Source organism: Lotus japonicus, chromosome 1, assembly GCF_012489685.1.
Source record: "Lotus japonicus ecotype B-129 chromosome 1, LjGifu_v1.2".
Classification (NCBI taxonomy): Eukaryota; Viridiplantae; Streptophyta; class Magnoliopsida; order Fabales; family Fabaceae; genus Lotus; species Lotus japonicus.
In genome coordinates this window covers 18,981,327-18,995,092 of record NC_080041.1, presented here as the reverse complement: position 1 = coordinate 18,995,092, position 13,766 = coordinate 18,981,327, and the positions used below count along the sequence as shown (strand labels likewise).

The following is a 13,766-nucleotide window of genomic DNA, read 5'->3' as shown; positions in this document are numbered from 1 at the left end:
GTCTACATCAGGAAACATTGATTGACACACCCATATGTAAAGGGTGAATCAAATTAGTAACTTTCATATATGTCACAACTCCTTTTATACTTTGTACTCAATGTGAATGCTTTTGTTCCACATTGCTTTACCAACACATCACACTCGATAGAGCATGAATCATGCAGTTAGTTACCTGGAAAATATTCCTCATTGAACTGTATCATCAAAGAAAGCACAATGCACAAACTCAAGCAATGTCTTTCTTCGCTATCGAGATAAAGTAAAAGCAAAACCGTTTACTTCGGTTATGTTTGGATATCTGTTGTCATCAATCTACAATTTTGAGGTTAAAAAGTGAATGAAATTCTTCTTATACACTCTCTTTCTCATGAACATTTTATGAGTATATATTCACACTTTGGCTCTAAGCTATTCCTGGTAATTTTTAAAGGCATCTTCCTTTCTTTTTCTGTGTGTCTCCCCCACAATAGTCATTTGTAAACACCAAAATAATGGCCAACATTTCTGGCTTCAGACAAACCTCTACTAAGATGTCTAAACAGCACTTCAAAGTGTGCTTTTGTTTCAACAGAATGTTCAGGCTTAATGTGGCTGAAGCTCCAGAGGAAATAAAAAACATCTTTGATATGTATTCATACAATGGCCACATGAGCATGGAAGGCCTGTACAACTTTTTAGTTCAAATTCAAGGAGAAAAGAGTGGTGATGCCACCATGAAACATGCTCAAGACATTTTTGACAGCCTCAAGCATCTCCACATATTTCAAAGGAAAGTCCTTCAATTTGAGGCCTTCTTCCGTTATCTCCTTAGTGACCGTAATGGGCCACTTACTGAGGTAATACTTCTTGTTGAAGAGTTCATTGATTGAAATTTACACTTGAATAATGATAATCACATGGACTAAGTAACATTTGCAGATAATTAAGAACTAGACAAAATATAACTTATGTTCTGTCTGAATTTTATGGTTGGTATATCTCATCATCTAACCATTTCAAAAGTTTAAGCTAATAGGTGAAGACACAAAAAATGATTTCTATATAATATATATTTCTAGCACTCGTGGCACAACTGGGCACGTAGGGTGCAAGATTTCGTTGGATTTCAGTTACGGTTTAGGGTGGGGGAGTTACTAGACGTTGTGAGGCAGATTGGCATTTTACACAACTGAAATTAGAGATAAGGGAGTAGAAAATGACACCCGTTATTTTATACGGAGACAAGGGAGCCCATAGGCCGAGGAGGAAGGCACCAAGAGATCTCGACAATACATCTTAACCCAAAACCTTAAGGCATTAGGTTTATGGGTCACATCTCTTATAAAGTTTTCTCCTCACCCAAACTTAACCAATGTGGGACTCCAACTCCGCACTTAAAATTCTCAACAGGTTTCTATTGCCTTGGCTATTTTTCTTTCCACAAAAAATGGCTTTACGTGTTTACAATATCCCACTTAAAAAAGTCATTTTTGTTTGCTTTCAAAATTTCTTTATTTTGCCAATTCCATGCTGCTACATTTGTGATAGACTATAAGGGGATCTGCACCAAATAAACTTGTCAGCGTTGATCGACTTTGTCCTAACATCTACGACTTCTAGGTTAGTTTCAGTGTGAATTTTCTGCATGTCCACATTCTTTTCCTAACTACTTCTTGAAGAAAATGGTATAGAACTCATGTGTTTTGTCCTGGAATGAAAGACTGGATTTTTTATGTTGTGCAGACACTCTGATTGTCACAATACTTAGTAATCTTTTGCTGCTTGTGCCCGAACTCTAACAAATACCAATAACTTTTGAATTCAAATATCTTCCTTGCATGGTTGGGTAACTGTCATGTATTATGCTTTTGTAGCAGATAAAGCAACAATAGTATGCAGTTTAGATAACCAACTAACCACTCCTCTTGCAACTGTGAGATAGACTATGTATAATACATTTTCTTTGATCAATATCACCTGCATAATCCGAATGAACGTATCCTCTTACAACAAATTCTGATTCTCCAAAACATAATGCAACATCTGAGATTCCTTTAATGTATCTTTGGATTCTCCTTACAACATTTCAATGCTCTCTACTCAGATCTATCATAATTAAACTGACTGGTCGTTCCAATCCCAACTGCTTGAGCAATATCTGGTCTAGTACAAATCATAGCACACTTAAAGGCTTTTTGCCGCTGATGCATACAGTACTCGAGACATTTCCAACCTTTCCACTTCATTGCTAGGACAAATACTGGAGGATAATTTATAATTGACTAGAAGTGAGTAGAGGTTGATTTATAGTCTTGCATGTTGAAGGGTTGCAAGACTTTTTGAAGATAATTCTTAAGAAAGAGCCAAATCTTCCTATATTTTATTTAATACATATTTCTAATTATATACTTTAAAATTAAATCACAATAGGACACATAAAGTTTAACAAATTGTACATTTGGTTCCACTGGAATTTAGACGTCTGCATTATTTTTTGAAGTTTGCTCATATTCTAAATTCATTTTGGATCTGCAGGTGCACCATGACATGAATTTTCCGTTAGCTCATTATTTCTTGTACACAGGCCACAACTCCTACTTAACTGGAAACCAATTCAGCAGTAAAAGCAGCACTAGCCCAATAATAAAGGCACTGAAGAAAGGGGTTAGAGTCATTGAGTTGGATTTATGGCCAAATTCTAAAGGAGATGGTGTAGAAGTTCGCCATGGAGGGTATGAATTTTGTTTCTATTAGCATCATGCATAGAACTTTCCAAAGCCATTTTAGCTCACCCCATTTGGGTGAAAAGTATGACTCAACTGAGAATTAAACTCGAACCCCGATCATAATCATGACGGGCAAACCCGTTTTGATTGGATTTAGGAAAAACTTGAACCCAAATCTAAAGAGGCCGGGGGAAAATGATGAGTTTGGGAGGTTTGGGTCCTCTTAAGTGAGTGAGTTGTTTTAGAAGGTAAAGCAAATTACCGCGATCATCGATTGAGTTACTTCTTTAAATTTTCAATGTAAGTCATCAAATGGTGATTGCGATGACTTAGTTAGGTTCTAAAGTGACTCTCTTACATGTGTTAATATCGTCATAGACCTTTAACAACAATGCAAAGGAATAAATTCAAAATAGAGTAATAATCATGTCAACTTGGATTGTTACAAGTTTCAGGTTTGACTCTCAAATCCTCATAGGTTTAGGGTTCGAATCCCCCTCCGTCTAGTAAAATCTCAGTTGGTGGACAACCTTCCTCAAGGAGTTCCCATGATGCTCTTATCTATGAGTGAGTCTCTAGTGAGCCTCTGTTGGTATGCCCTTCATACCACTGGCGCCCTGCCCGATGGTCTGGAGGTGTTTTCTCTCCATTCTACCATTTACTAAAAAACAATTGTATAATATATAGTAAAAATAAAATTTACTTGTCACTACACTTAAAATAATTGATCCAATTTTTATTTGATCCTACATGTAAATGTATATATAGGTTTTGTTTCATGCACATTGCAAACTCTATAGCTAATTGACTTTCTTTTGGAGCTTTAGGACTATGACTTCTTCAGTAAAACTCAAAGACTGTTTGTTTGCCATTAAGGACCATGCATTTCATGCCTCTCCATATCCTGTCATCATAACTTTTGAAGACCATATAACACCCTATCTTCAAGCCAAAGTGGCCAAGGTTTGTAGAACTCATTACATGAATTAGGATGCTATCATGATTTGAAATATAAGAACATTTTATCAGTGGAAATATATTTGAACGTAGATGGTTGATCATATATTTAGAGGCATGTTGTTTCGCCCTGATTCACAATTGAAGGAATTCCCTTCCCCGGAATCATTGAAGGGAAAATTTTTGATTTCAACTAAACCACCAGAGTCTCCTGAAAATCAAATCCAAAAGGTACAAGAGGAAGAAGGAGAGAGGCTTGATGACAGAGATGATAGAATTGGAGCTAATCATAAGGTGAAAATATTTTGATTTCACTTGAATTTGATAAAATAATACTTGTATTTCATTGATAATACGTGACTAAAGACTACAATATATATAGACTAACAAAGAGATTAAAAGAAACTAAATCTATCTAAACATATCTATATTTAAATAAATATCATCTATATTTAAATAGATACTAATCTAAAATAGATAAACAAATCTAAACTATATCTCTATGAGATAAGACTAATAATAAACTAAATCTTAATAGATATTCAACACTCCCCCTCAAGCTAAATCTTACTTAGCTTTAAGCTTGTAACAAATCTAACCCAAGAAGAAAATTATCTTAATAGATATCCTTTAATAATGACGGTCCTGGCGAATCTCTGGATTGAATAATCTTTCGAACTTCTAGTAAATCCATGGCGGCAAAAGACAACTTCTCATAATTGAATAATCTTTCGAACTTCTGCTAAATTCATGGGCAGGATAAAGACAACTTCTCATACTTGATCTGGCTGAAATTGATGCAAGACAAAAACCAATTCTTCTGGAGTGTCGTAGGGTAGCTGAGCCAGCAAACAATGGCGAAAAACCAGCAACAATACACCCGAAAACAAAACAAAGCTGAAGCAACAACTCACCAACAACAACTACACAGAAATAAAACATACTTGAAGTCAATCGATTGATGGCTTCTAAGACAAACAATGGTGTCAACTTTGACACAGACAACTCTCAAACATTAGAGAGTGGGCCAGCGCAACTCGCAGCTGAAGCCCTAAAACCAGAACCAATAACTCTCAACTAGAGAGTGGGCCAGCGCAACTCGCAGCTGAAGCCCTGAAACCAGAAAACCAAACAATCAAGACAAAACAAATGAAGGTGACACTGTCACCTTCAAAACAAAACCAAACCAAATTGCATAAAGTCAGCCAAGATCAATATAATAATAGCATCTCGAACCATGAGACGCAAACAACAACTCTAGTCTAAAAAACCAATGTGGACCTGAGCGTCAAAACAGAGTTAAAACTCTAAACCAAACCAAACCAAACCAAACTTGGCCAACAGTGAGATATGGCATGAGAAACGTTCAAACAGGGTCAAAACAGCTGACCCACAAACCAAACAGGGAGAGGAAGACTGGATGAAGGCACAACACACGTCAAAACAGAGGATCCTTAAAACCAAACCTGGCTGATACACAAAGAGGACCAGCGAGAACAAAGCAGTGGAGCAATACAATTAGATTCAACCAATGCTTCTTGAATACAACCTCCACCAAACCAGCAACAAGGATAACGATTGTCGGCGGTGGTTGACTGTGGTCTCTATTAGGATATTTAGCAATATCCAACACTTCCCCTCAAGCTATAGCATATATGTCATATGCATAGCTTGTAACAAATATAATTAAGATTTAACAATATTCAGATCCTCCCCTCAAGCTAGAGCATATATGTCATGCATAGCTTGTAACAAATATAAATAACTTGAGAAGTCGCTGCTGCCGGAGAGAGATATTCCCAATAATAGTCCAAAATTTATACACCAACAAACCACACAATGCAAAACCAATTCTCCACTTTAATAGAGAGCAAAAAAATTTTCCAACTCCAAAACCACACTGTGCCATCAAAAAAAGAAGAAACCAAAACAAGAAACTAGAGCCAACCATGTTCTGAATCTTGAGATCCTTAAATTTAGCGTTGAAACAAGTTTTTGAGTAATACGAGCATACTTCCTTGCTGCCAATCTGGACCAATGGACTTCTTGTAAGGCCCAAGTTTTTCAGCTTATGCTAAGTGAATAAACTTTCTTATTCACGATTAGGGTTTATGTAATGTGAAGGGAAACCTGAACAAAAGTTCATTAAATGAAATATATTTATGAAGGAGAGAGTTCAGGAAAAATTCAAGGATTGCATTATGATCGATAAAAGTTATAGCACGATCGTTATACGCTTAAACCCAGGTCAGAAACCCTAGTATATAGCTAGTTTTCACTTTTAGGCACGATGGAAGTTAATTCCAAAAAATCTTCAGAGAAATGTTAGAACTTCTCTTTTTTCCATATATCAAAATCGTTTCGAGGCGAAACTCTAGGATCTACGCACGTCCGATTCCAATCATCGGAAGTTTGCCGAAACCGAATCCCTGGTATTTCAAAACCCTAGAATCACCCGACTATGAGGGCTATTTCTATTCAGAGCTTCAAATGAAGATTCTACACGCGTACACCCATTTCTCTTGATGATTTCAATCTTTCTTCAGAAGGAAGTTTTCTATTCCGACATCCGATGCAAAAAGCAACTTATCGGGTAAAATAGTTTTATACCGACTATGCATTAGTTGCCAAAAATACAAGGAGACATCTTTTTAGTTTTGGAATTCTTTCGCCAAAACATATCTTAGAATTCATGGAGAATGACTCCTGAAAAATCAGATTCGCGAAACTTTCATTTTCCCGCGAATTTTCATCTTCTATATATAGCAAACAAGTGAGAAAAAAACACAAAACTCCTCCATTTTCTCTCCTCAAACCCGCGGCCAAGAACAAGGAAGAAGGAAGAAGAGTTTTTGTTCAATCCTTGCTTGATCGTCGATCAATCAGTTGCTGCTTCAAGGTTTCGAGGTATAGTCGCTAATCCTTACCTCTGATCGCTTTTTCCATAGCTTTTCTGTAGACTTTTCTGAGCTGATAGTTTATGGGTTTTTGCAAAACTATCCCGAATCTTTCATTTCTGATTCTAAACCTCTTCTTTATGTGCCCAAGATCACTTCTGCCGGATTAGATTTTCCGTTATGTCGCCGGAATTCCGCCGGAATCAATTTTAGCCTAAAATACCCATTTTTGGGAGTTTTTGGAGTAAAGCTTCAACCTTTAGGCTGAAAACTATCGCCTTAGCTTAGTGCTAGTAGGATTAGTTGTCATAAACGTCGTTGGTGACGTCCCTGCAAAATTTGGTTTTTGGGATTTCAGTTTTGAAAATCCTAAGTTAAAAATCATGACCAAAATACCCCTGCGACAGTTTTTGATCCGATAATTTTTCCGAGTTCAGAATACCCTTAGTTACGGCCAATGATAGCATAGGAACCAAGTTTGATCGAAGAAAAATCGAGTCTCCTAATTACCAAAAGTGGTCGAACCTATTAAGGGGGGAGGAGGAAAATTTCCTTTTCCGAAAACTTGTCTTTTCGCGCTAGATTATCGTTCCTTAGAGTATAGATTACTTCGAGTAACCTTAGTAAGTATCGATAGCTTAGTTTTCGATAGATTCTGATAGTATTTCTGTGGTTTTGCTCTAAAAGTGATTTTGAGGAATTCCCAGAGGAGCAAGCCTTTGATTGTGAACAAGTGTTAGGAGATCGTCCTGGAGAATCTACAGGTGAGGGCTTCTCACTGAATCTCTAGTTAATACTTAGGGTCGATGCTTTCGACATTGTTTACTGTTTACGCACTGGATTGTGTGTGATTGGAAAATGTTTTCTGAGGCTTCGGCTGACAATGTAGATGATGAATCTACTGAATGCTTTTGAGATTGAATCTTCATGCTAAGTGCTAATTGGGTAATTTAGGATGTGTGGTGCATGCCTTATATGCTAAGTGCTATGTGGTTATTGCTTAATATATTGATATATGACATGTTGATTGGTTGTGCTGAGTTATTTATACTTATGCAATGAAATCTGAGTTTCTGAACGGTGAGAATAGCGGGCAGGTCATGCCGATTTTATTTTGAGAGTTTTGAGAAAGCTTGATAGGACGAATGAGATTCGGGCCTTGTTATGATGTTTATGGATCGAGACATTCTCTGGAGTCATTTGGGGATTAGGAGATCCTGAGAACTTATAAGATTTTGCGATAAGACTAAAAAGATATTATTTTGAAAAGAAAACTCATAAGACATTAAACAACCTCTAAATCTTCAATTAATGATAATAAACTCGAAAGGAAGTTGAGGACGCAAATCTTAGTTTTGGAAAACGAGAAGTGTCGCCGGATCCAAGTGTCGGGTATGTCGATGTTCTTGTGCTGTTAGAGCAGCTGTGTTGAGTATGTTGATGCTCTTGTGCTGTTGGAGCAGCGGTGTGTTGGACTATCCTGGGGATAAGTCCGGGGAATTGATAGTTCCCGAGTATGTTGATACTCTTGCTCGTTGAGCAGTTTCGACCATCGGAATGAGATGAGTCGGATGATTTGGAGATCATCATGAGTTATGCGTTGTTGGGAAGATGTGTCTTTTGGTCGCAGAATCGACCGTTACCTTAGGGTAAGCTTTTAGAGACTTAAATTTACCTAGAACACGTGGCGACGTGTCGAGTGAGATTCGGAGACGTTGTTTGACTAATGATCCTGCATACATGCAACATTAATGAGGTATTAACACAGGACGTACTCTGGACCTCGTCGGTTTCCAAAATGGTCATAAGACCCGGAATGCCGTGAAAGAGCGTTTGTAGACGTCTCTTGTAGCATACCGAAATGGCAGACCTACGGGTTTACTGCTGATCTGACTACCGCTGTCGTTGGAGTAAGAGGCACGCGGGCCGAAATGGTCCCACCGTGGCTGGTGTTAGGGCTGATCCGTTTGATGTCCATCCCTTTCCGGAATGCATGTGGTTAACTGGGTTAACCGTCATTTGCATATCATGCAACATGCATACTAATTTAGTTGTCGAATGTGATTGTTATTTGTTAATCCTATTTGGAACATGTTAAGTGTTATCATTGTTGTTTATGCTATTGTGGAATATGCAACCCTAGGATGTTATCCCTAGCTATAAGCCTAAGTGGCTATTCTATTATCTGTATCTATCGATGCTATTATTTACATAATTCTTTGGAGTTGACCCTCGCGTCTTCTGTGTGTGCTTTGGCGGACAAACGCCCTTTGTCAGATGTCTTTGGCGGGCTGGTTCACGACGGTTCACCCTTCGGGGGGGACTAGGGTTGAAATGCTGGAACAAGAGCGCATCGCGGTCGCGAGAGGAGGACGGATGGTGTACAACGACTTGGTCGCCCTGGATTCAGATCCGGACGACGATCACGCTAGCATATAGTTTTGAGCGCTGGTGTGAGCTCCTCGAGATGGGATTAGTGTAGGAGTAGAGTCTTAGCTCTGAACATCATTTGTTTTTCTTTGGGAACAGGGTAGTTCCGCCTATAGCTTTTTGTGTGGTTTCCTTACGGGAATCACAGAGAGTTGGTTGGACTTAGGAGGTCTTATTTTCAGACCATTGGGTCAACTTATTCTCAGTTTTGAGGGATGGTGTTGCGGACACTTACCTTTTCATTTGGTTTGTACATATTGCCTACGGGCGCTACTCTTCTATTACCCGTCACTGGAGGTTCACTCGTGACGAGGTTGCTACTTACAGCGGGGGGGCTGTTTACATATATTGTATATTAGTTCTGATCATTGTTATCGTTGGGTTTTATTTATTTCAGTCTTGTCTTAGTTATTATCAAAAAAAAATATTCACGTTTTTCCGCATTAAGTTTATTTTGGTTACTAAAGTGACGCCACCGAAATCGGGGTGTTACACTTCTAGAATGGAACAGGGAGGAACCGCCAAAAACCGAGAACTGAAATTCTTATGCCTAAGAATCTGGAGAACATGTGGGCAAAAAGGAAAGAGAACAAGCGTGAGGGCACCATGTGTCTTGCCACAACTACACCAATTGTAGTTTTAAGTCCTAGTTTAGACTACCAAGAGTAACCAAAAGTGATAACTACTGTCCCCCAAACCACTGCTCCATCAACAACTTGCAAACGAAACCCAAAGAAGCAAAAACCACAGTAACAGAATTCCACAGTAGCATGGTTCAGACACTTTAACACGAGTCACGGCCACAAACGACACGCAAGAAGGGCAGATATGGAGAAACCGACCGCTGGAACAGAATCAAGAGAGCATGGCGAACCTTTCTGTGGAAGTGGCATCACGAACGATGGCTGGGAAGGCGGCACAGCGAACCGACCGTTGATTTGATAGTGGTTGAACATTACTAGGGTTCCAAGAGAAAGGGAGCCATAATCAGAAAGAAACGAGGCCGTAAGAAAACGGGTAGAACTAACAAGCGGAAGCAAAGTAAGAAAAATAAATCCAAAGAGATTTGGAAAGTCACCATGAGGGGGCTCACGGGGGAGGAGCCCCTCACAGCGGAGGGATCAAAACTAGCTCTGATACCAACTTGAATTTGATAAAATAATACTTGTATTTCATTGATAATACGTGACTAAAGACTACAATATATATAGACTAACAAAGAGATCAAAAGAAACTAAATCTATCTATACTTATCTCTATTTAAATATATATCATCTCTATTTAAATAGATACTAATCTAAAATAGATAAACAAATCTAAACTATATCTCAGTGAGATAAGACTAATGATAAACTAAATCAAATAGATATTCAACAATTTCATTTTGCTAGAATCACATAGATGGCTGGAAATCATCTCAAAATCTATTTCAGTCCCAGAATTTTGTGAAAAGTTAGTACTTTCTGCGTTAGACATAATCCGCTGTTAGATACAGAAATCATTTTTTTACAAATATATTCAAATAAAAATCAGTTCTCTTTCAACTTTTTTTTACCATAATAAACTTTACCAAAATCAATTCTTTCTGACCAATTTCATTGTATTTTCTTTTTGCTGTCAGGATGAATCAGATAACCCGAGTGAGGATGATGATCCTCTTGGATATAAGAACATAATTTCTGTTCATGCAGGGAAGCCAAAAGGTAAGGTAGAAAATTGGCTGATGAATCATGACCAAGTTCGGCGTCTTAGCTTGAGTGAACAAATGCTTGAAGATATCACCAAAACTTGTGCAACAGATATTGTGAGGTGATTTCAATGATTTTGATTTGAGAGATACTGAATTTTAAGTTATAATGCATGTCTTTTTGTGGCTTCTTTTAACCTAGCTAGACATGTATTTTCTTTTACCATACAAATTTTGAGTTACCATCACATACACAACAATTGATGTTCTTCTATGCCTTAGATTCACCCAAAGGAATTTGCTTAGAATATATCCAAAGGGTGCACGCCTGGACTCCTCCAATTATGATCCCATGACTGGATGGATGCATGGAGCTCAAATGGTAGCATTTAATATGCAGGTTAGACTTTTCTTTCCAATATCATTTTGGCAATTTACAGAATAGGAAAATCTAAGTTATATATTTGAATTGAATGTGCTTGTAGTTAATGAGGTATTGGTTTTGATTCTCTAGAAGCCACTTAACATAGAGTGTGTTTCTACAAAAGCATCAGAATCACTTTGGAAATATTTCTACAATTGATTCTAAAGTAAGAAACAATTATGGGGAAAGCTTTTGTGAGTAGCTAGCTTATGGTAACCTGAATTGATTCTGAGGAAAAACGAGCTAATCCAAACATGTTATGAATTGATGCATTGAACTCAAAATGAACTATTTAAAGTAGATCACTAGCTTACATACATGGGATAATGACAGCTTGAGCTAACTAACATGATTAACTACTCCAACGACTATAACTGAATTAACTAATGATTCAGTAAGTAAAGTCTATCAGTAAGTACTTAAAATTAGTTAATCTGAATCTGTTGGTGCCTTGTCATCCATCGCGCTTTCCATTATATATTTACTAATTAACTAGAACGCATGAATGTTGAATAGAAACCAAACATGATTTTATGCATATGTGCTTGTTTAGGGACATGGGCATTACCTAAGGTACATGGAAGGAATGTTCAGAGCCAATAACGGCTATGGCTATGTTAAGAAACCAGACATCTTGTTGAATGTTGGTCCCAATAATGAGGTTTATGATCCTAGAGTAATCAGACCAGTTCGGAAAAATCTGCAGGTAAAAGGGAATATGGATAATTTGATATCTAATCACATTTGAAAAGTGCAAGAAAATATCAATATGTTGTATCTTTTTGTATCTAATTTAACTATGATGACAAAGTAAACAGGTTTTGGTATACATGGGTGATGGGTGGCATTCAGATTTCCACCAAACACACTTTGATTTTTATTCTCCACCCGACTTCCAAGTAAAGGTAATACAAATCATGATGGAAATGTTGAAAACTTAATCCCTATTTATTTGCTTTCAAATACGAAATTTTCATTTGTGGTTATGTTATCAATCCCAAATCCCAACTCCCCGCAATCAGCCTCAAAATTGGGATAGCGGGTCTCGAAAAGCGGGATGACTCATATAGTAATTTTTGTCTATATTTTGTATAATATATACCATATATATACATACTAAATCAATGATAAATACAAGATAGAATAGTGGAGATGAGGGTTGAAGAGGGGGAATGTGGGAAGATAAAACAAAGGAGAAGACTGTCGAAGTGGGTAAAAGGGAGATAAATGTCTAATAAAATCAAAGTGCTGGTTTTTCTGTTGTGAAAACCCAAAAATGCCCCTAAATAAAACCTCGACGTTTATGTTTGCGGGGCATTTTTGAAAAATGAGACCTTCACTATCCTTCCTGAATCTCATGGCAATAGTTGGGATTTGAGCCGAGACAATAAGCTGGAATGGGAAATTCATCCTAAAGCATGGCTTGGATGGGTTTAGAACTCGGGATTCCGCCGAAATTAACAACTTAGATTTACGATACACATTTTAAACGAGTAAATACAATCGATGTTGTAAAACATAACTAATAGATGCACGATAATGTACCTGCAGATTAGCATTCATGGAGTCCCAGCTGATAAATATACCAAAACAACAAGGATAGTTCAAAACGAGTGGGTACCAGTTTGGAATGAGGAGTTCAATTTTCCATTAACTTTTCCGGAACTTGCCCTCTTATACATCAAAGTCATTGAGTGTGACATATCTGGCCAACATGATTTTGCTGGACAAACATGTTTACCCGTGTTTGAGCTTAAAGAAGGTATTCATGCAGTTCGCTTATGTGACCGCAAGGGTGAAGTTTACAAGTCTGCAAGGCTGCTAATCCATTTTCGGTTTAGCGATTATGGTGCAAATGATATTCATTCTGATATTATATGATTTAGCGATCTATTAAATTGTCTCTTATAATATTCTTTTTAACTTATAATAATATACTTCTAAAGTACAAATATTAACAAATATTCTTTTATTAGATACAAAAATGTTGATAGTACAATTATTAAATAACATTATTAGGCTATGTTTGGTTTGAAAATAAAGTAAGAGGAAAGAAAAGTGGAATGGAAGAAATAAGGAAAGAAAGTAAAAGGAAATTGAGATGTGTTAGAAGTCTCATATTGGTTAGAAATATGTCATAGATAGCCTTTATAATAGGTAGAGCAACTCTTAACTCAGAAGCTAACTTTTGGGTTGAGTTAGGCCAAATTATACTATGATATCAAAGCGAAATATAGATCTGTTTGTTGGTGGAGTCCCCCATATTTGGTCACCCCCAGATGTTCAGTCCTGCAAATTCCATGCTCCATATGTCCATCATTGGGCGTGAGGGGTGTGTTAGAGTTTTTCACATTTGTTAGATGTATGACATAAATTGTCTTTATATTGAATAGAGCAACCTCCAACTCTTAAACTAACTTTTTTAGGGTGTTTGGAATTAAAGAATATAAAAAAATGGAAGGAAAGAAAAAAAATGTAATTACCAAATGACATAAGTACCCTTATTGAACATTTATTATGTTAATTAAATGTTTAAAAAACTATTTCATGCTAACCAAAAAAAAATTATTTCGTGAAAATATTTTATGCAATAAGACTTTTTTTTTTATATGTTTTCTTACGCAATAATTTTTGTAGCGTTTTTTTTAATGTGGACGAATCAG

At 37.0% G+C, this 13,766-nt stretch overlaps 1 protein-coding gene across 1 annotated transcript; it reads left to right on the top strand.

Annotated features, from left to right (window-relative positions):
- The first annotated feature begins 243 nt into the window (after positions 1 to 243).
- Positions 244 to 13,067, top strand: LOC130733991 (phosphoinositide phospholipase C 1-like). Its single transcript, XM_057586281.1, has 9 exons — positions 244 to 839; positions 2,518 to 2,714; positions 3,536 to 3,671; positions 3,759 to 3,959; positions 10,614 to 10,801; positions 10,962 to 11,079; positions 11,657 to 11,809; positions 11,922 to 12,008; positions 12,655 to 13,067. Exons 1-9 carry the CDS (start codon positions 495 to 497, stop codon positions 12,982 to 12,984), a joined length of 1,755 nt encoding a protein of 584 aa, XP_057442264.1. The 5' UTR covers positions 244 to 494; the 3' UTR covers positions 12,985 to 13,067.
- Positions 13,068 to 13,766: the final 699 nt, after the last annotated feature.

Excerpts from the sequence above, each read along its gene's own strand:
- LOC130733991 (XM_057586281.1), top strand. The coding sequence starts at position 495 with ATGGCCAACATTTCTGGCTTCAGACAAACCTCTACTAAGATGTCTAAA. Across the intron at positions 10,802-10,961 it reads TGTGCAACAGATATTGTGAG|ATTCACCCAAAGGAATTTGC; the intron begins GTGATTTCAATG and ends TCTATGCCTTAG. Across the intron at positions 11,810-11,921 it reads CAGTTCGGAAAAATCTGCAG|GTTTTGGTATACATGGGTGA; the intron begins GTAAAAGGGAAT and ends CAAAGTAAACAG.